Source organism: Bufo gargarizans, chromosome 1, assembly GCF_014858855.1.
Source record: "Bufo gargarizans isolate SCDJY-AF-19 chromosome 1, ASM1485885v1, whole genome shotgun sequence".
Lineage (NCBI taxonomy): Eukaryota > Metazoa > Chordata > Amphibia > Anura > Bufonidae > Bufo > Bufo gargarizans.
Genome location: NC_058080.1, coordinates 681,152,971 through 681,171,177, shown reverse-complemented (window position 1 = coordinate 681,171,177; position 18,207 = coordinate 681,152,971). Strand labels below are relative to the sequence as shown.

Sequence of the window (18,207 nt, the reverse complement as noted above, 5' to 3'; positions counted from 1 at the left end):
TTTGTACTCCGAGATATGTTATAGTAGGGGATGACCAGTTGAATGGAGAGTTAACTTTTAGAGAGAGTTTGAGTTGGGGAGAGATACCTGCGCATAGAATGATGGATTTATTTTCGTTAATCTTAAAATTGGAAAGTGCACTATAGGTCTTCAGGTGTTCTTGAATTTTAGGGAGGGAGGTTTTGGGGTTAGTAGTCATTATCATGACATCATCGGCAAATGCTGCAATTTTGTGCGTGTGACTCCCAATGTCTAATCCTCTGATACCAGGGTCCGAACGCATTGTGGACAGAAGGGGTTCCAAAGCTAGTATGAATAAAAGGGGGGAAAGGGGGGCAGCCTTGACGCGTTCCATTATGGATTTGAAAAGGGGAGGAAAGGTCCCCATTCACCATGACTCGAGCTGTGGCCTGTGTATACATAGCAAAGACTGCCTTAATATATGGATCAGGTAGGCCGAAAGCCTCTAGAGCAAGGCTTAAGTAATTCCAATCTATGCGATCAAACGCTTTTTCAGCGTCTGTGCTTAGGAGTAGCAACGGGGAAGAAGCTTGTCTAGCATAACAGAGAGCATTTAAGACCCTTACTGTGTTATCTCTACCTTCTCTATTGCGGACGAAGCCTACCTGATCCATATGCACCAGTAAAGGGAGGAGCTTTGCTAGGCGATTGGCCAACAGTTTAGCCAGAAGTTTGAGATCCAGATTTAGGAGGGATATGGGTCTATAATTTGCGCAAGATTTTGAGTCTTTCCCCTCCTTAGGAATCACTACTATGTGGGCCATCGTCATGTCTCTAGATAAGGGCGAGCCCAATAGGGTTCGATTGCAGACAGAGAGGAGGTGTGGAAGTAGCTGAGCTTTAAAGGTTTTATAATAGGATGCGGGCAGACCATCCGGGCCCGGGCTCTTACCTAGGGGTATCTGGGAAAGGGCTGAAGAGAGTTCGTCCATGGTGAATGGGGCCTCCAAGGATTGTTTCTGTTCTAACGATAGCGAAGGGCAAGAAGCAGAGGCTAGGAACTCCGCTATTAAGGGGGAGTGCACATCCGATGGTGAGGGGGGAGGGAGATTGTATAGATTTTCGTAAAAATCTCTAAACTGCCTAGCAATTTTGCATGAAGCAAAAACCAGGCCTCCTTCAGGGGAGGATAGCTGGTGTATATAGTTATCCGCTCTTCTATTTTTAATTCTGTTCACAACAAATTTTGTGGCCTTGTCGCCATGGGCATAATATTTAAACTGTGAGTTGAGGAAGTATTTGGCTGATTTAGCTTGCAGCAAGGTTTTTAGCTCCGCTCTAGCATTAGAAAGGTCTTGTAATAGGGATGCAGAATGGGCGCGTTTGTGGTCTGACTCTAATTTGTTTATTTTTAGTAGGAGTTCATTTATGTGTTTCTCTCTAGTCTTTTTTAAATGTGAGCCAATACTTATGAATTCACCCCTAATAAAGGGTTTGTGAGCATCCCATATAGTTTGAGGGGAAAGGTCAGGGAGTGTGTTCATTTTAAAGTATTCCTCCAGGGATAGGGTTATTTTCTTGATAGAGTCCGAATGTCCCAGGATAGATTAATTTAACCTCCAATTAAAACCATTAGGTTTCTGTACAGGAGAAGATACTTTAAGATAGATTGGGGCATGATCCGAAATGTGGATAGAGCCTATTGTTGCTTCAGAACATAACTGGAGGTGTTCCTTGGAAACAAAAAGGTAATCTATGCGATGATATGTGTTATGGACATGGGAGTAAAAAGTATAGTCCAAAGTGTCAGGGCAGAGTGTTCGCCAGACATCGATTAAGTGTAGATCCCACAGGATGCTTCTGGCATGCTTTAAAGAGCGGTTAGAATGAGAGGTTTTATGTGAGGATGAGTCAACACGAGGATTCAGGGCTACATTGAGATCCCCTCCCAAAATAACTATACCCTCCTTGAATGAGGAGATAATCTGAGCTATGGACGATAGCCAAGGAACCTGTCTGTGGTTAGGCGCGTAAAGATTTATGATGGTATATGTTTGGGAACCAATAGATCCCTTAACCATAATATATCGCCCCTCTGGATCTTGTAGGTGCGTGGCATACTTGAAAGGAACCTTTCTTTTAAAACCGATGCTCACACCCCCAGACGAAGCAGAATTTCCACCACAGTGAAACCAGAGCGGATAATGCGAGAATTCCAAGTTGGGATAATGGTTAAACCTAAAGTGTGTCTCCTGGAGGAGCAGCACATCTGAACCCTCTTTACGTAAAATAGAAAATATTTGGCTTCTTTTGGAGGGTGAGTTGAAGCCTTTTACATTATAGGAAGCTACCTTAATATCAACCATGGCAAAAGGTTATGTAGAGCAAAAGGGTGTGGTGTGCTGGTCCCCCAGGGGAGGGCACTTACAGTTTGAGATGAACTGGTCACGTCTGGAGGGAGGTCAAAGGTCACTGGTTCCTGGAAACCTGTATCTGCTAGTACGAGCGTTCGTGTCTGGTACCTGAACAAAAACAAAGGGATAGGGGAGGAACTGGGATTGAGACATGTAACCAAAAAATAGTATTGTGAATATCTCTGCACAATACCATAGAACATGGGGGTAGTGTGGCCAATAGACCAGAGAATAAGCCAAACAGCATTGTAGATAATAACCCGTGAGGGCTGAGTATGTCATGTAAACTCGAATTAAAGCTTAGTCTGGAGCCAGGGGAGACAGGATAGTAAGAAAACACATCCGAGGCCCAGGAGGGGGAGGCAAGAAGACAAAGGGAAGCAAAACATGTAAGTAATGACAAGGGAGGAGGGTTGCAGATGAGGCAGAGACGATGAGCAGAAGGAGAACAAGAACAGAAAGAGAAGGGAGCAATAGAGATCTAGAGCTAGTAGGCAATAGGTTATGCACAGACCTCAGGGCCCATCACCATAAGGATTATATCACTTGAGACAGACACAAACATGTGATAGGAAGAGACTGTAAGACAAAATAGGACCTCAGGAAAGGAGCTAACATGTGGAAGGACTGATCCTGTGAAGTCCTCAATCCTGAGAGAGTCTCTTGGGTGTCAGGTGCCTGCTCCTCTTACCCACTTTGTGTGCTTTGGGAGTATGCAGCATAGTGAAGGCAGCCACAGTGGGGACTTCTGGCAGCGAAGCGAGGTCCTGGAATAAGTCCCAATTATCAATCTGCATGGGGGGTATCTGCAGGTGTTTATAGACAGCTTCTAAGTCCGCATAAGTAGTGATGTTGAGACGGCGGCCTCCATGAGAGAACTATAGTCCGAAGGGAAAGTTCCATTTATATAGGATCTTATTGGAGCGCAGCCATTCCGTCAGAGGCTTAAGCGATTTACGCTTTCTCAAGGTGGAGGGGGCTAGGTCCTGGTATACGGACACTTGTGCCCCTTCAAAAATGATGTCGGATCTGTTCCTTGCAGCTTCTTGAACGGCCGACTTTACTTGGAAGTTCAGGAACTTGCAGATAATATCCCTAGGGGGATCTTCTGGCTTGGGCCTCGGACGCAGGGCTCTGTGAGCTCTTTCAATGACAATTTCCAGTGGGAACTCGGGGCCTAACAGCATGGTGCAGAGGGAGATGACTGCCGCTGGGATGTCACCCGGTGAGACGGTCTCTGGAATCCCTCTGAGGCGCAGGTTGTTCCGGCGCCCCCTGTTTTTTTGGTCCTCAAATGCTGTGTGGAGTTCGTTCAGGTAAGCACTGCACTTCTGAAATGAGGATGTAACGGCTTTTTGGTGATCCAGTATTTGTATTTGATGCGTCTCCAGTACCTCCACCCGGTCGCCCACCTGCCTCATGTCCTGTCGCAATGCAGCGAATTCACTTAGGAGCGGTTCCAGGGCCTTGCCTAGTGTGGACTTCAGGTAATTCCTGGTAATCGGCAGCGCTCCCCTGCCCTGCGTCTCCTCCGGTTCACTGTCGTCATCCGATTTATCTTGCGGCGCGGCCTTCTGTGGAGGGGCCGGCGCCATCTTGGGATCTCGTGCCACAAACGAGGAAGCCGCTTTTCTAATAAACTTATCCATTTCACCTCCTGGAACAGGGTTCTTGGTAGAGTTCGGATGTTCCCCGGCTTTAGGGTTGCCGATTTTAACCATTTTGGGGTCTGTAGCTACTGATTGCTCGTGCTGTGTCTAGGCTTTCCACGGAGCTCAAATCAAAGCGGCCATCTCAGACCGGCGCTGGCTCCGCCCCCCGAGTGTGCCTGACTTTTTGATCACATTTTATTTCATTTTTTTGGGTAAGAGAAGCAATGAAAAAATTGCAGATTGGCCATTTTGACCCTTTTTTCCGTTATGCCATTCGCCGTATTGGAATATTTTTTTTATTCTATTTTAATAGTATGGGTGTTTTCGGTCATGGTGATACCCATGATGTTTATATTTATTGTTATTTAGGTATTTATTTATTTATTATACGAAATGGGGGGTGATCTAAACCTTTATATTTTTTTATTTTTTATATTTTTTTACATTTTTTTTATTTTTTTGTGATGATTGAGGCTCATATCTGAGCCTATAAATTATGTTTTTTTTAATTTTTAATTTTGTTCTATCAGGGATTTTTTAAATGCGATTTAAACTGAATATTACTCATTTCTTATCTTGGCCTGACATCTGGTGGCCAAAATAAGAATTGCAGCATGAACACTTTCAGCCTCGTTAGCGAGGCTGAAAGTGTTCATCGCAACTACCGATGCCCCAATTGGCCGCGCGAGGCATCGATTGGAAGCCCGGAAGTGTGAGCGGGCGCCATGTTTACACATCACTCCTGCGCCTTACATGTACGGCGCTGGTAGCGAAAGGGTTAAAGGGAACCCGTCATGAAAGTGAAGTGCAATCTGCAGGCAGCATGTTACAGAGCACGAAGCAGGACTTGCTTAACAGATTGATTTTGTGGGGAAAGATTCAGTATAATGTTTATTTTATTTTTAAAGGGGTTATCCTAGAAAAGATAATGATGACCTATCCTCACATCCCAGCACCCCCAGTAACATAGTAACATAGTACATAAGGCCGAAAAAAGACATTTGTCCATCCAGTTCGGCCTGTTATCCCGCAAGTTGATCCAGAGGAAGACCCCTCTCTAGTAGCTATAGCCTGTAAAATTATTAAACTCCAGAAATACGTCCATGGCCCTCTTGAATTCCTTTGTTGTACTCACCATCACCACCTCCTCAGGCAGAGAGTTCCATATTCTCACTGCTCTTACCGTAAAGAATCCTCTTCTATGTCTTCTATGTTTGTGTACAAACCTTCTTTCCTCCAGGCGCAGTCACAGTCACAGTCCTGGGGATAAATAGCTGATGGGATAGATCTCTGTACTGACCCCTGATATATTTATACATATTAATTAGATCTCCCCTCAGTCGTCTTTTTTCTAAAGTGAATAACTCTAATTTTGATAATCTTTCAGGGTACTGTAGTTGCCCTCCTCTGGACCTTCTCCAGCTCTGCTATGTCTGCCTTGTTTACAGGAGCCCAGAACTGTACACAGTACTCCATGTGTGGTCTGACTAGCGATTTGTAAAGTGGTAGGACTATGTTCTTATCACGGGAATCTATGCCCCTTCTGATGCAACCCATTATCTTGTTGGCCTTGGCAGTGATCAGCTGTTTCAGGGAGCCGCCAAGCTAACCTGAGCTTGGTATTGCAGCTCAGCCACATTGACTTGAATGGGGTTAAGTTGCAACTTGGCCACGTGACCGATGTACGGTGACGTCACTGGCCTAGGAAGAGGCTGCAGTCCAACAGCTTATCGGCAGGGGTCCCAGGTGTTTGGACCCCCGCTGATCTGATATTTATGACCTATCCTGAGGAACATGACACAGCAGAGCTAAGCTGTTTTGGTCTTCATCCAGCAGATAATTAACAGTAAATGAATTATAAATCAGCAGCAGTCTCTCTCTGTGAGTGTGTCTGCCTCTGCCCGTCTGCAGTAGCCCCTCCCTTCTCCTCTGCCCTTCCCCTCCTATAGACTTCTATGTAATCGGCTTCTTCACTGAGCAGATGGATTGTCTTCTCTGAAGACTGGTCTGATCAGTGAATTGATAGCTAGGCCAGTTTAACATGACAGTATTCAGTCTGGGAAACATGCTATGTGTGGCAGAAGTATCTTCTGAACTGAATACAGCTCCTCTAAAGTGAAATCACAGCATCATAATGATTTATGATGCTGTGATTTCCCTTCTCACTTGTGATTATAATGAACTGTATTCACGCCATTATGGAAGTAAAGAACTTGCCTTTATGAAGAGGAAGAGCAGGAGAAGAGCCTGATAAGAGAAGAAGAAAGCATCCTTTCTCTGATGAGATGCATTAAGTTTCTTATATTCTCTTGTACTTCTATACTTTTAATTTATGGGAAAAAGGGTTATGACATAATTGATCACATATAGAACATGACAATCTCTTTCTAACAAATCTAGAACCAGCCCTGTACCTCACATGGATCCAGAGATCTCCCCATTCATTGCTCCATCTGCTCTGCTAGATTTATTTCAGGCTGGCAGCTCGGGAGTGTGTCCTTTTCTGCTGTAGCTCCTTCCTTGTCATTTCCTCAGCTTGTAAGAAAATATATGGCTGAAGACAGTTGAAGATTTAAACTGAGTGCGTTTGACCACCCCAGTAAGGTGGACATAAAAAATAAGCAAAATAACAAACAGCAGGTGGCGCTAAACAGATATGTTATATTGAATAGCTCAGTGGCTATACAACATTTTTAATTACATGCAAGTGTTCAGATCCAGGTAATAGTTTGAAAAATGTAGAATATTTTTTGTGCCACAACCCCTTTAAGTATATAACAGCATTTGTATATTTTCCTATGGCCAATGCATTGTGTGTATGTAGCTCAGAGTTACATCTATCTAAAAGCAGTTTATTCTAGTGCTGCACACAGTGGCCCCATAGCAAGGATCAAACCAGGCCCCCCACACAGGACGGAAGAGTTTCTGCCCAAACCCCTTTTTAATGACCCTTGGGACATTTTTCCACGGACTCATTTGCTAAAAGTTGTTCCTTTAGAGGGTAGAGTCCTGACCAAGTTTTCTCCTCCAGTAGAAGAGGAGATAATCCCTAGACTGGGCCCCCTCTTGCCCTGGGCCCCATAGCAGTCGCATGGTCTGCCGCTATGGTAGTTACGCCCCTAGCTGCACACGTTTGCAATGAGGTAACATTTTCTGGTTTACATTACAAATTGTCAGGTTCGGATTTTCGACTTGTACCTTAAAGGGCTTCTGTCACCCCCCATTTATAAATTTTCAGTATCGGACATTAGCTATTTGCTAATGTCAGTTGAGTCCGTATATATCACTCTTACCTCGCTCTGTGCTGTAATGTCTAAAAAAAATCGTACTTTTATAATATGCTAATTACTTCACTACCAGCAACTTGGACGGTTACTTGCTGTAGCCGCTGCATCCTCGGACTATAAACACGCCCCCTCCTCCACTTGATAGACAGGGCCAGCGAGCGCTCTCCTCCTCCCGTTGGCCCTGTCTGCCCATGAAATCCAGCGCCTGCGCCGTACCGGTCCTCATTCGGCGCGGCCCAGACGCACTGAGGAAGGAGCGGGCAAGCGAGCGTCTTTCTCTCAGAGCGCCTGCGCCGAATGAGGACCGGTACGGCGCAGGCTCGGGATTTCATGGGCAGACAGGACCAACGGGAGGAGGAGAGCGCTCGCTGGCCCTGTCTATCAAGTGGAGGAGGGGGCGTGTTTATAGTCCGAGGATGCGGCGGCTACCAGCAAGTAACCGTCCAAGTTGCTGGTAGTGAAGTAATTGGCATATTATAAAAGTACGATTGTGAGAGTGATATATATGGACTCAACTGACATTAGCAAATAGCTAATGTCTGATACTGAAAATTGCTAAATGGGGGGTTACAGAAGCCTTTTAAGATAAGCCCCATAAGTGCACTACAGCTTTCAGGGAAACTAGTTCTGTTTACATTCGGGGGAAGTGATTACAAGGAGAAGGTCCCAAGGCTGTGATAGAAAACACTTGTACCTGTTTTCCCAGGAATTACTGCCGTTATAATGACGCTATCACATCCTTCCAGGTGGCATTGGCTGATCTGGAAACACAATTTTTTCTTCCTGTTTATTGCACTCTACCGTCAAGACATTTCTGAGCTCATTCAGCTTTCTTTGCAGGCCGACCAGATTCTTGGAAATATGATTGAAATGTGGGTGGATAGGATGGACAACATTACCCAGCCAGAGAGGCGGAAGCTCTCTGCTCTCGCTTTGGTTTCTTTGCTGCCCACAGTTAACAGGTAAGTGTTTTTCTTCTGTGCAAGATGACTACTTAATTGGGGCGTGATAAATACTGAAAAACTGAGAATACTGTTGGAGCAGCCATGCTGTTGTTGACCCAACCCCTATGTATAAATCAACTTATCAGCACTGGACATTGCTGCAAATGAGGCTGCAAAGATATCATTCACTCATATATCATTCATAGTAACATGTATTCTCCCCCCCCTCATGAACCTTTGTTGAGAAGGAGAAGATCCAGTGTGAAACTCAATGAACTTTAGGTTTTTAAATTAAATCTGTCAGTTTTGACCATGCTAAACTGCTGACTTCACTGGGTAGGGGCTGGGGAGATGAATGCCTTTCAACCCCTCCGCCCTGCTTTGACTACCAGGAGTAGCATCCAAATATGAGACTACTAGAGCCACTACTCAGAGCAGAGGTGACGGCCTGTGAAGCAGCTCAGTTCAAAGAGCACTTGAGAATGAAGCTCCGCCTCCTGGACACTTGCAGGAGCACCATCTGGCACAATAAAAGTTCATGAAAGTGCAGACATGAAAAAAAAAAGTATATGGAGCCAAAATGTGCAGTGTTTGGGGAAATTTCGTTATCAGAGAACCCCTTTAAATGTTGCATGATGTTTACATACAGAACTTCCTGTTTTCATCAGCTTCTTACTGGGTGTGTTAACCAAATCCATCATGCATTTTTCTGTAATGTTTCACAGGGTTTCCTCTACCTGCCACACTGTTCCCTCTGCAGTAGTCATGCCCCTGCACCACCTTCCCTCTCCATATTAATTAGGCAAAGCAAGCCTGGTGAAACTTTACATAGCAAAGCAAGCTGAGTGTGGTTACAAAATCCAGCAGGAAGCTGATGACAACAGGAAGTTCTGCATGTAAACATCCTGCCAGGATGCAGTGATTCTGAGAACAGGGAATGGAAAGGGCTGACATGAAAAACGGATATATGAAGCAAAAATATGCAGTGGTTGGGGTTACTCTGGGCATATAAAATGAAATTTCATTATGGGACTGGAGAACACCTTTAAGATTATATGAAAAGTTTTAAAACACTTTAAAATGTCTAATTAGTTTAACTTTTTTCAGTCAGTGAATCGAAATGTTTATTATGAATATTCAGTGGCTGATCTCCTTTCCTATACATTTGCTTGGAAGGAATCTGTCCATTTTGAATTTGTGAATGCTAATCCTTTGTTACAGCCAACTTTCATCCAGTGTCCGTGGCTAACTGAAGATGTATAGTATCAGGGACTTGAGTTTTGCATCTTGTCATGATTACTGTTTTGTGCTTCTGATCTTTGAATGTGTCCCTCTTGTCAATTGCTTTTTTTTTCAAATGAGGCATAGAGAGATGAGTGCTAGTAAAACACTAGAGAGCCAATTAACTAGGTTGAGTCATTTCTTAAGAAACTGTAGACAAAGCTCTATCAGTCCCATAGAAGTGAATGGAGCAGTGGACAGGCATGCCTACTACCACTCAGAAGAGGGCCCTCAGAAACCCCTTATTCTTCTGATCACTAGGTGTCTCAGCTGTCAGATGCCTTTTAGTGGGATATCCACTTTATTTTATTGGTTTTTACTGACCATCATTTAGGCTGGGTTTCCACATTCAGGCATTTTTAAGAAGTTTTTATAGCCAAAGCCAGGAGTGGATTCAAAGATAAGGAAAGACTCAGTGTTACCTTTATACATGTCCTCAGGTTATGATCTGTTTCTGTCTTTGGGCTTCAAAAATTGCATCAACAAACCTGAACGTGGAAGCCGAGCCTTAGGTGGCTACTTTTAGGCTAAGTCTACACAACAACATCCGTCGGTGAAAAGTTGTGCAACATGTTTTGTAGTGATATATTCTTCCAAGTCAGATTTTTTTTTTTCATGACTGTCACAGTAGCAGCATGTCACATTGCAACACCATTACCGTCTCAAAATACATTACAGACTGTGATTTGGGCTTTGATCTGATTCTCTTCAGTCTGGGTGATGAGCTTCAGGGTGGATTAACACAGCCCGATATTCGGGCAAATTATCAGGAACGAATGATCCTTCATATGCTCGTTCTTGACAAGCTGCCCGTCTGAAGGTGCAGCTGATCACATGATGAACTAGAAAAATGCTTGTTTATTGGGTGATCCTGTCATACGGGCAGGCATCTAAGTTATTGTTTCTGGGCAGCAGATTGTGTGGTCAAAACTGCGATCTGCTGCCGAGAAACAATGCAACTTTGAGGACATGCAACAGCGATCCCTCGTTTTCATACTGTGGAGGAGATCACTGCATGTAAAAGCAGTGGTCCAGAATCACACATAGGTGTTAAGTATCTCATCAGTGTTTGTCTGAACGTTGGGACTCCCAACAACCAAGTGTCTGTACTCGGCTTTCTCCATCAATCACTTAGACTTTGGAGGAAGGTGCAGTTCACACGTGTGACCACCTCTCCATTCAAAAAGGGGGCTCGGATCCCAGTTCTTGCGACCGGTGTGTGGTCCCAACTTTTGTATCTCCAGTGATCAGAAATTTATAACCTATCCTGTGGATGAATGATAAGTTGTGATTCTGATATTCGTAGCAGAAAAATGTTCTGTTCTACGGCATAAGTAGCATCCCCCCCCCCCATTCAAATCTACGTTCTACTAGATCAAAGTATGATGTCTTACAGGTATTCGGACCAAGCGCCGGTTTGCAAATCCCTTTTTGTTGTTAATGGCTTTGCAAGCCATGGGAAGCCGACAAGTTCTCTGACACTTTGAACGACTCGAGTGTTAATTATTCCAAAGCATAACAGTGTTAAATTACATTTTGCTCTCTTATAGTGGAAGTCTTAGATCTGCAATCGTCCTTTCTGCGGCCGACGTTTCCTTCACGTGTTAACCTGTAAAGACAAGTTTACTTTTTTTCCCTGCCTTTTACAATGTACTGCATACTCATTTGTAAGGATGAGGAAACGTTCTGGTCCAGTGCTTTTCATCAGAAGTTTGTAGTTTCTTCTATAATGTATTAGGCTACCTGCACACTGCAGTGGGTAGTCTTGCAGAAGTTCCACACAAATTTGTTTCCATACCAAATCAAAATCTGCTTTGGTTACTTGCAGATTTGATTGTTGCCACAGATCTCACCTTCCATTGAAAAGGGTGAAATTTGCACCAAAAATTGACATGCTGCAGATTTAAAAGTCTGCACAGAAGGAGAAAGAAAAGTGTACATGAGGTTTGTTGAATCTCCTATACTTTTGCCGATACCGCTCGTATTCTGTAACATGTGCAGGTACCCCTAGGCTACTTTCACACTTGCGTTGTTAATTCCGGTATTGAGATCCGCTAGAGAATCTCAGTTCCTGAATTAATTTGATTTGTTTTGATTTTGCACATCAGGATGCATCCGTTCCGTTAGGATGCGATTGTGTGAAATCAAAATGGAAAAAAAACGGATCCTTCACTAAATACATTGAAAGTCAATGGGTAACAGATCTATTTTTTTTAGTCTCCTAAAAAAAACTGATCCGTCACCATTGACTTACATTGTTTTTAGTGCCAGATCCGTTTTTTTTCCCCCTCATTTTTATTACCGGGCACAAAACTGCAGCTTGCGGCGGTTTTGTGTCCAGTAACAAAACGGAATGCTTCCGGAGCGGAAGACGTCCTGATGCATCCTGAATGGGTCTCTTTTCATACAGAATGCATGAGGACTAAATGGAAGCGTTTTTTTCCGGTATTGAGATCCTCTGCCGGATCTCAATACCGGAAAACAACAATGCAAAGTGTGAAAGTGCTCTTAGTTTGCTCCCGTTACACCGCTCATGGACCTTTTTAGAAAACGGCTGTTATGATCTGTGATGAGATTTTTGTTTTTGCAATCTGCATCTGCATTTCCCCTATATTTGTTGGTTGTGCATCAATCTGCATATAGTAGATCCTCTATTCAGACAACGTCTGTAGGTAATAAGCGAAAATTGGATTTTATAGGTTTATCCACATCTTGGTCTATTCATGGTATATCTACAGGATAGGCCATTAAGCTGCCGGTTTAACCTGTTGGACCCTCACCTATTTGGAGAACAGGAGCTCCGTGTGCTCACCTCTCTCCATTCAAGTTTATGGATGCGACAAACGATTAAGTGATCATTGTGCCCAAAAATGTCACTGTGAAACGGTCCCGGCGGGCATTTGTTCTCCCAATACATCCTCAGCGATCAGGAATTAATGGCATGTCCTGTGTATACATTAAAATCAGACAGATTTGTGACAGATTCTGCACCAAGTACGTTCGTATGAGTGTGGTTTTACAAAACCGTATTCGCATTCTGTTGAACAAGTTCCTGCGATATTGAGACTTTGCAGTAAATTTACTAATCTCGCTGTATTCTCCTGTAGTTTCTTCATGCAAATGCTGTGAATTTCCCCCAGATTCCTCTACAATAATTGCACAGGTCCCAAGTGATTATTAAAATATATAATGAACGTCCCACCTGATAATGAAATAAAATGATATGTATATGGTAACTATATTTGGCTGGATATCACTCTACCTATAATATAGTCCAAGGCATCTCTCTTGTCTGGTGCTACAAGGAGTACATAAAGAAAACGTTTTATTCCTCACATAAAACTTGCATATAAGGCTACATGCACACGACCGTATGTGTTTTGCGGATCCGCAAATAAAAACGGATGACATCCATATGCCATCCGTTGTTTTTTTTGGCGGATCCATTGTAACAATGCCTAAAGCGGACAAGAATAGGACAAGTTCTATTTTTTTTTGCAGGGCTACGGAACGGACATACTGATGCGGATAGCACACAGTGTGCTGTCTGCATTTTTTGCGGACTCATTGAAATGAATGGGTCTGCATCCTATCCGCAAAAAAAAATGAACGGACGCAGAAACAAAATACGTTTGTGTGATTTTCATGAGGCCTAACTGCGATATAATGTATCGATATCCTAGATACAATTAATATACAACGAAAATTGCAGTCCAGAAATATACGCAGTAATGCTGCGGGCCCAGCAGCTTATATGTTATATACGGTATATGATCCATAAAAATGGCAAGCGTCTGAGTAAAAATGTATGACCCACAGTTTGTTGTCAACAATTAGTGCAAAAACTGCAAAGTGCCCATATCTTTCTGATAGCACCATTAAAAGGGTCATCCAACCCCTATAATGACCCCCCCCAATGCCTGGGCCCCTCATATAGGTTATACTTACCCCTGATCCCCGCACTGCCGCTGCTGCTTCTGCCTGTTTCGTGGATTAAAGCATCCGGCGAAGGAGGGGGGGGGGGGGGTAAAGGTTGGATCTGCCAATAGCAGGCCGTGACGGTGACCAGCCTCCCTAGCAATTAAGGTGACGTTAGGGAGGCTCGTTCCCGTCACGGCCTGCAATGGAGTGGTAGATTACATGGCGCTGCTCCATTCATCTCCACGAGACTGCCGGAGATAGCAGAGGACAAGTGCTTGACTGCTTCAGGCAGTCCTGTAGAGATGAATGGAGATTGGCAGTGCGCATGCTCGAGCTGATGGGGACCCCCAGTGATCTAACAGTTGTACCCTCTCCTGTGAACATGGGGTAACTTGATGTACCTGAAACACACCTTTAACTGGGAAATGCTTTTCCATTTATATTACCTTGACGTGCTGTAAATCATGTTACCTTTAAAGTTCACTGATGGAACTCAATGTATCTCTTTCAAGTACAGGTATTTGTAAGACATTGTGCAGAAGGTCACATGCTTTATTCGATATGAGAAAGTCAGATTTTAATTGCACAAGATAGATGAAAGGTAGAGGCCATGGAAAACCTCATCCTTCACTTTCTTAAAACGCTGAACATTAGCATTTTTTCTGCAGGCACCGTTCCATTCAACAGAGCATAGCTCTGCCCTGGGATAAGTGCACCGGCGTCCCTTTGGTATAACATGTATCTCCCGAATGTAAATGTGCCGTAATAACCGGCAGGAAATTAGCTTCTCCTTTTAAAACTTCCCTTTATTTGTTGGCATTTTATATGTCTGTTTTATTTGCAATTTGCATGTTTTACTGTATTATTATAGCGCTTTTATGCCTTAGTGTTCACTTCTTTGGAACTAAATGGAAACTTTAGGAGGGGAGGTTTATAGCTGACAAGGTGGATGTGGACTTTTGCCTTTCTTTTGTTTACTAATCCAAGTAGACAGGAAAAAAGAAGAAATTTGTATGGATTAAAAAGGGGAACCAATATTAATGGAAATTGTTCTTAGAAAAAGAAATGAGAGAACTTTCGTTTTTTTTTTACCAGTTTTTAAAAGGGGTTTTCTGAGTGTTTTATAGATCTTCAGTATTTGATCAGAGGGTGTCGGACACCTGCCACTGATCAGCTGTCTGAGGCACTCTCCAGTGAGCGCCGCGGCCTTCTCATAGCTTACCAAGCACAGCGCCGTCCATTGTATAGCGGCTGTGCTTGACTGGGACTTGAATAGACCAATGTACGTGAAGTCGCTAGTTTAGAGTAAGCTGTAAGGAGGCTGTGGTGGCACTGGATCGCTGCAACCTCTTCAAGCGCAAATCACGGGGGTGCCATATGTCGGGCTCTCATTGATTTAGATACTGATGACCTATCCTGAGGACAGGTCATCGGTATAAATTACTTAGGAAAACCTCTATAACCCAATTGGTAGGAGTGGAGCAGACACAGCAAGGTTGGGTCAGTGGGTGACTTTGGGAGGATATTAGAAAATAATTATTAAAAAGAAAATCCAAATAGGAACAGAAGTCACAGGGTCATACATTGGTGAGTAGTAGGGATGAGCGAATCGACTTCAGATGAAACATCCAAAGTCGATTTGCATAATAAAAAAAATGGAATACTGTACAGAGCGAGAGCTCCGTGCAGTATTAGAATGTTTTGGCTCAGATGAGCCAAAGTTATTACTTCACGAAGTCTCGCGAGACTTCAGGTTATAACTTCTACAAATTTCTACTGTTGAAAACCTTTTCCCGAACTCGGTTTCGGTTCCAAATGGTCTAAATTTAAGCCCGCTAGGAAGCTGTCTTACATTTAGACCGGCTCTAGATGCGTTGAAGTTATGTAGTGGCCGGCTCCGCTTCATAACTTCAGCGGATACACCGCCAGATAAAGGGGTTATTAAGACCAGAGTCTAAAACGCCGGTCTTAAAAAATAACCCCCAGAGTGCCTAAGGTTCTGGGATATTTGAGTGCACATGCAGGAACAAGCAGTACACAATTCCTTCATCTTAACAGCCTTTTCCTAAGAAAAAAAAAGACTGTATTGATCAAAAAAAAAAGTTCAAAAGCAGATTATGTCAATAGGAGTCATTTATTTTCTATTGTGTCTAATTTCAGGCAATTTGCCGTAATTGCAGGCTTTGTACGTTGCATTGCCACTTAAAAACACTGCTGAATATATTTAATCTTTGTGTTTCCAGAACAGTTCTGAGACTGATCAATTTGTTTATTGTGGTGAACTTGGGGCATATTTTCTGCACTGCATAAATCACGCTGGATGGCTACTCCGCACTCGTTAATATTCATAGTGGGGATTATATTAGCTTTAATCTAGTAGAAGCTGGCGGGTATAGAAAAGATACAGGTGGCTTGGAAAAATGAATATTGATGCAGCAATTGCAGGCTACTAACTGCAGCTGTGCCAGACCAATATGTTTTCAGGGGTTTCTGATAGAGGGGCTTTAGAATACTAAAGAAATGATTGGCCATTTGCTTGTTTGAATGGCTATGCTTTTTGCTGCCAGAACCAGGTAAAAGATTTTTAGGCTCAGGTCACATTGGGGTTGCGCTCTGTTCCATCAGGATCCTTTTGGATAGCAAGAATGGCTTAATGAGAAGTTGTGTTCTTACCTTTTAAGAAAAATAAATCAGGAGCCTAATGGATTAATTATGAGTCAGTTGGGTCTGTTAGGAATCATTTGGAAGCATAAAGACATGGTTTGGTGTGGAAGAACGTGACTGGCCGCATAGAGCCTTGACCTCAACCCCATCCAAACCTTTGGAATGAACTCGAACGGAGCTTGGGAGCCAGGCCCTCATGCCCGTCAGTGTCTGACCTCACAAATGTTCTTCTGGAGTATGTCATAAAAGCTCCTGTATGTATAGTATCACACAAAAGTGAGTCCACCCCTCACAATTTTGTGAATATTTTATTATGTCTTTTCATAGGACAACTCTGCACATATGACACTCTGATGCAATGTAAAGTAGTCAGTGTACAGCTTGTATAACAGTGTATAATTTGCTGTGCCCTCAAAATAACTCAACACACAGCCATTAATGACTAAACCGCTGGCAACAAAAGTGAGTACACCACTAAGTGAAAATGGCCAGATTGTGCCCAAAGTGTCAATGTTTTGTGTTGCAACCATTATTTCCCAGCACTGCCTTAAAGCGAACCTTTCACCTCAATTTCACTTAATAAACTAGCAACAGTACCTTATAGATCATCTTCAGTGTGTTCTTATACATCCTTGTGCCGCTTTCATGCGCTGTATATGCCTGAAAAAAACGTCTTATAAAGTAATCATTTCCTGCTCCAACAGTCACGCTAGAAGTCAAGGGGGTAGCCCTTCCCTCACTTCAGGCTGTACCTCCCCTGCCCTAACCCCGCCTCTATGTACTGTAATTGACACCCGGCTCAGTCACCGGGACCGCGCTTGTACAGGCTGCGCATGCGCCGTCCTCCTCATTCGCCGCGCGATCCCGTCTATCGCGCGGACTCAAGCGCGATCCTGTAATTCCCGTACAAGCGCGGTCCTGGCGACTGAGCCGGGTGTCAATTACAGTACATAGAGGCGGGGTTAGGGCAGGGGAGGTACAGCCTGAAGTGAGGGAAGGGCTACCCCCTTGACTTCTAGCGTGACTGTTGGAGCAGGAAATGATTACTTTATAAGACGTTTTTTTCAGGCATATACAGCGCATGAAAGCGGCACAAGGATGTATAAGAACACACTGAAGATGATCTATAAGGTACTGTTGCTAGTTTATTAAGTGAAATTGAGGTGAAAGGTTCGCTTTAACTCTCTTGGGCATAGAGTTCACACAATCCTCTTCCACTCATCCATGATGATATCATGGAGCTGGTGGATGTTAGAAACCTTGTGCTCCTCCACCTTCCGTTTGAGGATGCTCAATAGGGGTTAGGTCTGGACACATGCTTGGCCAGTCTAGCACCTTTACCCTCGGTTTCTTTAGAAACAAGCACCAAAAGTTCAATGTTGGATTCTTGGATGCAAACGCACACTTGACTTGGGCTTTGCCTGGTTTTGCAGCTAAGCCCCATTTACTTCAGTGAGGATGAGCTACAATACCAGACACTGCCAACTTACCCAACGTGATTTTTGTATATTCATATTTTTAATACGTAGCTTCAGTATCACCTCAAGTTCCATTGAGACGTCATTGACATGGCCAGTCTAATAACCTTTTTGCATTCCTATATTTGTTACGGAAAAAAGGCTTTTTATCCCAGCAGACATACTAAAGAATCCTTTCCTTTGGACTGTGGAAAAACCCTTGGAGTTTCTCTTACCTGGCGGTTATAGTTATCCATCTTTACGTTAACCCATATTGCCAGACACCAGCATGAATTGAGCTGCGGCTCTGAAAAACATCATTTGCTTTATTTTGCGTCCTCCTTCTGCCATCTGTACTGTAGCTGAGACAAATATTTGATGAGTCTTTGTTACAGAAGACTCTTTCTCTTAAGTTTTGGCAAGAATGTATTCTTAAATTCAGGCATAATGTTCACATTGAGTAATGCATCTCGCTCTGTAATTTGCTGATTGATTCTCCGTGGGGCGCAGTCAATAAATACTTATGATGTTCTTGAGAATGTATTTTATACAACAATATCTCGAAGCAAATCAGCACAATGCTGTCTTCGTGAAACAAACGCAAAAAGAAAAGCATAGCAAATTAA

The 18,207-nt window shown here is 43.4% G+C and overlaps 1 protein-coding gene across 2 annotated transcripts in view; it reads left to right on the top strand.

The window, feature by feature from the left end:
• Window positions 1–18,207, top strand: part of IPO11 (importin 11) — a 482,369-nt gene that overhangs the window by 274,033 nt on the left and 190,129 nt on the right. Inside the window, exons 27-28 of one of the 2 annotated variants that reach the window (XM_044276159.1) lie at window positions 8,155–8,276; window positions 11,368–11,483. In XM_044276159.1, the coding sequence (XP_044132094.1) occupies window positions 8,155–8,276; window positions 11,368–11,446 (201 nt within the window). In that variant the 3' untranslated portion in view covers window positions 11,447–11,483. Of the gene's footprint in view, window positions 1–8,154; window positions 8,277–11,367; window positions 11,484–18,207 lie in introns of those variants that run through there. The other variant, XM_044276158.1, reaches the window with a different exon arrangement.